Consider the following 6,000-nt stretch of genomic DNA (forward strand, 5'->3'; position numbering starts at 1 on the left):
GCATAACATACATTAAATACCAGGAGCACAGGGATTCAAGATTTTATAGGCAGTAAATCTACTGGTGAAACTTATGAAAGTGATTACTGTGTACAGTTCTAGTCACCCTGCTATAACGTGGATATTATTTAATTGAAGAAAAAGGATGTTATTGGGACTGGAGCATTTGTGTTAGAAGGACAGGCAGGATAAACTAGGATTTTTTTTCACTGAAGCATTGGAAGATGAAGGGTAACCTTATCGAGCTTTATAAAATGAGGGGCATAGATAAGGTGAATAGCAAAGTTCTTCTCCTTAGGGTTGAGGAGTTCAAAAGCAGAGGGCATAATCTTAAGACAAAAGGACAAGGAGTTAAAAAGGGACCTGAGAGGCAACTTTTTCACACAAAGGTTGGTTCCTGTGTGGAATGAAGTTCCAGAGGAAGTGGTATCACTCTAAACCTTTCCTATTCATATACTGGTCCAAATGTCTTTTTACTACATTTAAAAGACATTTGGACCAGTATATGAATTTGAAAAGTCTAAAGGGATACCAGCCAAATGCACGTAAATGGGACTAATGTAGTTTTGGGAAACTTGGTTGGCATGGATGCGTCGGACCGAAGGGTCTGTTTCCATGCTGCATGTCTCTAAGACTCTGTGTTAAGTTACCAGTTATGCAATTTCTGCCGAGCTTTATATGAGATGAGAAAGGGATCTCTTAACATGGGAAAGTGGGAGGACAGTCTAATTTTTTTTGTTTGGTGGCTTCAACGGGTAGTCAAATAAACAACCATTCCATTGAGACAAGCACTGAAACACAAGCATCAAAACAATGTCACAATACTAAAAATACCAAAACAACAGCAATATCAAGGTAGGTTTTGGGTATTTTATAACACACAACTTGTGCTTGTAGGGGTTTGCTTTGATTTTGCTATTGAAGGTTCATATTATTGTACCACCAACAACACCCTCACCATGCCTGCAACAAATCGTCCCTCACCAAAGTGGGGCACATCATAGCATTAAGAACTGCAAGGACAGTCTCATCAAACCCCAAACAAGAGAGCAGTGCACAATATCTGTGTACCAGAATGGCATCATGGGTGACATCAACAGATTTGGTGCAAAATCAAAGATCTAGTTTTTCCCTTTGGTAGTATATTTGCTATGCTAACATCATAAATAAGTGGAAGACATGCTTCATCCTCTGTTCAGATGAACAAAACATGTTGCTAGTCATCAATGGATTGTTAATTTCAGATTACATCTATGCTTTTCACTGCAGTGAGAACGTTGTCCAGTTCCAATACAACAGTATAAAAGATATTGCTTCCCACATTGCTGTTGGAGAACTCAGAAATATCTCAAATATTAAATAAAATGAACAAAAAAAGAGTCATTTATTACAGTACAATCACAACGTATTTGCAACACCCATGGTATAACTGGAATACATAGCCCTACAGTTGTCAAGTAGGAGAACCCTTTTCTAACCTAGAAACAGGCATTAAAGACTGTAAACTGATTTTTTAAAAAATTATTCCTTCAGAAGTTATTGTTCTTTCTACAATAGAGATTGGTGTTAATGCTTGAATTAACAATGTTAACATTCTGATTTACATCTCCAGGTTCTGCTTTTGTGAATATCAGGTGACTGGAGAATTTGGCAGGGATCAGAGGAGTACAGAAATTGTACACTCATGAAATTAATTTATTGCGTAAACTTTTACGATAGTATGAAACATTAATGCAAGGCAACTATAGGTACAATGCAGGTAATTTTCACTTTGTATAATGGTCTCAAATGGATCCCATATTATACAATTGCACAAAATTAAATTGCTCCTGCTGTCCCTCTTCTACTTTACACTTTAGTTCATATGTACTTAATTTAAAACTGTTTTTTTCAAAATCCAAAGCAGGGCATGAACAGATAATTATTAACATAGACTTTCATTCCTGACATCACCTGGTAGACCATTATTAAAGTATAACCCTATTTTAATGCCAATTTTTTTTTCTGAACTTTGTTTTATTTGGTAAAACTGACCTCTGAAGATTCTAATAGGCTTCCCTTTTTCCAAGGCACAGTTCCTTTTAGAATAAACTGCACAATGTTGGAATTTTTGAAGACTTCACTCACAAAGTGAATGGCTTTATCCACAGCTGACACCAATTTTTCAATGCCATCTAATTTTTCGTTTTGTATTGTTGTATCTTGATGTACAGTTGTCACCATTTTGAACAGTTCCATGAATAACAGCTTCATCTGAGGGTGACTGAGGCAATCAATATTTTGCAAGTATTTAATGTCACTTTTATTGTCTACCATTCCATCGCAGTCTTTTAATGTTTTCAGTATTTCAATGTTCTTTTCTAAGTCATTCATTCCTTGAGACATGTCTTCCAATTTCTTAAGAACTTGTCCTTGAAAGTTTACTATTCGATCGACTTTCTCGTTAAGAAGATTCAGTTTGTTTTCCATTGTGCTTAAATTATTGGCACTGCTGTTTTGACTTGCACCAATCGGCTTTCTCACTTGGCCACCAGACCCACTTTTATTCTGAGAGTCAAGGCTACCACCTTCGTACATTTTGGCCAAACAAGTGGCCAGTGATACTGGCTTACTCATTTCTCTCAAAATTGAATAAAGTAGCTCAGGTCTTATGATATCTCCTGTCTCTTGAGCAGCTCTTCAAACGAAATAATCCATACAGTTCTTTGAAGAATCTCTTTGCTTGTTAAAATGTGAAAGAGCAACTTTGTATCTGCTTTAGTTTTGTCATCTTATCTGAGCTTCACCTTCCCCTGTCACTGTTGCCTCTCACAGATTTTTAAATAACCCAACCTGGTTGATGTATTCTGAATTCTTCTGTGTCTGTTGACGTCACAGAAATGCTTCTGTGCGATTAGCATATTTTTCTTGAGAATCCAATGTTAAACATGCAACTTGTAAAAATGACAAAGCAGGGCGCTTGCATTTATTCAGATTGTAAGTTTATGCACATATAAAAAAATTATTGCAACCTATTTCATTAATCACAACTATAGGCGTGGAACTTGGAGTACAAAAGATTAGTTGATTCATGTATGCAGCTATTTACAACTGATGGAGAATGCATGCTCTCAAATGGTAATGCATCTAGTGGCCTACTACCAGCTGTCACATGAGACAAAAATAGACTGTGATGACAATGGCATCAGTATTTCTTTCTTGCACATGCCTCTAACATTTCAAAATCTGTTGTAGGATAAAGTTATATTAAATGGCATTCTAACCATTACCATTAGGCTCCTTTGAAATAAGCCATAGACACCAATCCCACATTTGAATATAATCTAAAACAGAATCAGATTTAACTTTTGCTGCTCTTTTGAAATCATTCACAATGGACTTTTTCTGAAAAACAATTAATCAGTCCCTGAATGGGTATAATAATTTTTAATTTGCACATATATCACAATTAATCATGAAACATTTCTCCCACTACCCCTCCAGTAATAATGAGAGTTCAGCTACCATGGGTACTATCCAAGACTAAAATAAGTTTCATAGATGTGTGCCTTTATCAAATAAAACTCCTCAAAGGTTCTGAACCAATTACAACTTCTTCAGCTGGAAAGCGTAGTCAATTCTTAGCTCCTCTTCTTGGGTTAGACTTGCTTATTTCCTTCCCTTTCTTTCTGAGCTTCAAACATCTAGTTGCTTTTCTTAGGGTTGAAGCTTTACCTCTTTCCACTTGCTTGGGTTAGTCTTCCCTCCCCTTCTTTCAGAGGCTTAAGCATCAGTTTAATTTTCAGCTATTGGAGCTAAAATATCATGGTCTAATGCACCTTCTGCTGTCTGTTCTGATTCTGCATAGAACTTAAAAGCATCAAGAATCCCTGTATCTTTGTCATACTGGCGATGTTAAATCCTAGCTGAAAATGTGTTGCTGGTCAAAGCACAGCAGGTTAGGCAGCATCTCAGGAATAGAGAATTCGACGTTTCGAGCATAAGCCCTTCATCAGGAATGAGAGAGAGTAGCCAAGCAGGCTAAGATAAAAGGTAGGGAGGAGGGACTTGGGGGAGGGGCGATGGAGGTGGGATAGGTGGAAGGAGGTCAAGGTGAGGGTGATAGGCCGGAGTGGGGTGGGGGCGGAGAGGTCAGTAAGGAGATTGCAGGTTAGGAGGGCGGTGCTGAGTTGAGGGAACCGACTGAGACAAGGTGGGGGGAGGGGAAATGAGGAAACTGGAGAAATCTGAATTCATACCTTGTGGTTGGAGGGTTCCCAGGCGGAAGATGAGGCGCTCCTCCTCCAGCCGTCGTGTTGTTATGTTCTGCCGGTGGAGGAGTCCAAGGACCTGCATGTCCTCGGTGGAGTGGGAGGGAGAGTTAAAGTGTTGAGCCACGGGGTGGTTGGGTTGGTTGGTCCGGGCGTCCCTGAGGTGTTCTCTGAAGCGTTCCGCAAGTAAGCGGCCTGTCTCACCAATATAGAGGAGGCCACATCGGGTGCAGCGGATGCAATAGATGATGTGTGTGGAGGTACAGGTGAACTTGTGGCGGATATGGAAGGATCCCTTGGGGCCTTGGAGGGAAGTGAGTGTGGAGGTGTGGGCGCAAGTTTTACATTTCCTGCAGTTGCAGGGGAAGGTGCCAGGGGTGGAGGTTGGGTTGGTGGGGGGTGTGGATCTGACGAGGGAGTCACGAAGGGAGTGGTCCTTGCGGAACGCTGATAGGGGAGGGGAGGGAAATATATCCTTGGTGGTGGGGTCCGTTTGGAGTTGGCGGAAATGACGGCGGATGATACGTTGTATGCGGAGGTTGGTGGGGTGGTAGGTGAGAACCAGTGGGGTTCTGTCTTGGTGGCGGTTGGAGGGGCGGGGCTCAAGGGCGGAGGAGCGGGAAGTGGAGGAGATGCGGTGGAGGGCATCGTTGATCACGTCTGGGGGGAATCTGCGGTCCTTGAAGAAGGAGGCTATCTGGGCTGTGCGGTGTTGGAACTGGTCCTCCTAGGAGCAGATGCGGCGGAGACGAAGGAATTGGGAATATGGGATTTTTACTCGATGTTAAATCCTACTTGCTTAGCAATGACTTTTGGCTGCCTAAGAATAAGGATGCTACTTTCTGCTAATTTAAGTGATACTGATTGATAAACTCTTGCGCATCAAAAGTTTCCCTCTTTATTTACTTATTTATTTTTAAAAACAGAGCTCACTTCCAATATTTCAGGTTTGGTTTCAAATAATTTGAATCTTACGTTTCCCTCTGATTACAATTTATTTCCCATTCAAAACTTGGTTCCTTTCACGATGGCTTAAACTCTCACTTTTAGTATAAATTTGACTTCTGCTCATTTTGAAATGGGTACAGTCCTGAACAAGAGACCCTAATTATAATGACAATATTTCCTCAAAGTGGTCCATGGGTGAGAAATTTTTATCTTTCCTGTAATTGTGAGTGGTTCAATTTAAAAATAAACAGCTCCACAGTTTTAGATTTAAACAAACTAAAGGTTAGTTTATTTCAAAATACTGCCTCAATTTACTTCAGTGAAAGCAATAATGTTACTATATAAATACATACAAAGAATGAATACAAATGAAGATTAAAAGAAATATTTACAAAGATGGAATTTTCCTCAGTCCTTTAAGATTATATTGCAGACCTGTAACTTTCAGTTCAAGTATTGGAAATCTGGAGAGAAGGGTTGAAGTGGAATAATTGGGTCCAGCAGCAATGATGGCTTCTGTAGTCAAATAGTCACAGTTTGCCTTTGTAGGTTAATTCAAAGTAGAGCAATATCATGAAGTGAATGAAGGGCCCCTTTGCTTACTGATTCCACCATCTTCACAAATAAAAACTGCCTGGGTTCGTTTTCTGCAAAATGGGGATGATTTCCAACTTCTACTGAAACTCTGCTCTGTCAGAGAGAAAACTGACTCGGAGAAATTTGTTCCTTCCCTATCCGTTCGTATTTTCATTATGTCAGGCAGGTTTTGCAAGTCTTTTAATAGCACACTTTTTTGATAGTT

At 39.8% G+C, this 6,000-nt stretch overlaps 1 protein-coding gene across 1 annotated transcript in view; it reads right to left on the reverse strand.

Annotated features, from left to right (window-relative positions):
• Positions 1-2,794, reverse strand: part of mylk3 (myosin light chain kinase 3) — a 47,561-nt gene extending 44,767 nt beyond the window's left edge. The window contains exon 1 of the mRNA XM_060837692.1: positions 2,035-2,794. Within this exon, the coding sequence (XP_060693675.1) occupies positions 2,035-2,616 (582 nt within the window). The 5' untranslated portion in view covers positions 2,617-2,794. The remainder of the gene's footprint in view (positions 1-2,034) is intronic.
• Between the last annotated feature and the right edge of the window lie 3,206 nt (positions 2,795-6,000).

Source organism: Hemiscyllium ocellatum, chromosome 17 (assembly GCF_020745735.1).
Source record: "Hemiscyllium ocellatum isolate sHemOce1 chromosome 17, sHemOce1.pat.X.cur, whole genome shotgun sequence".
In the NCBI taxonomy this organism is placed as follows: domain Eukaryota; kingdom Metazoa; phylum Chordata; class Chondrichthyes; order Orectolobiformes; family Hemiscylliidae; genus Hemiscyllium; species Hemiscyllium ocellatum.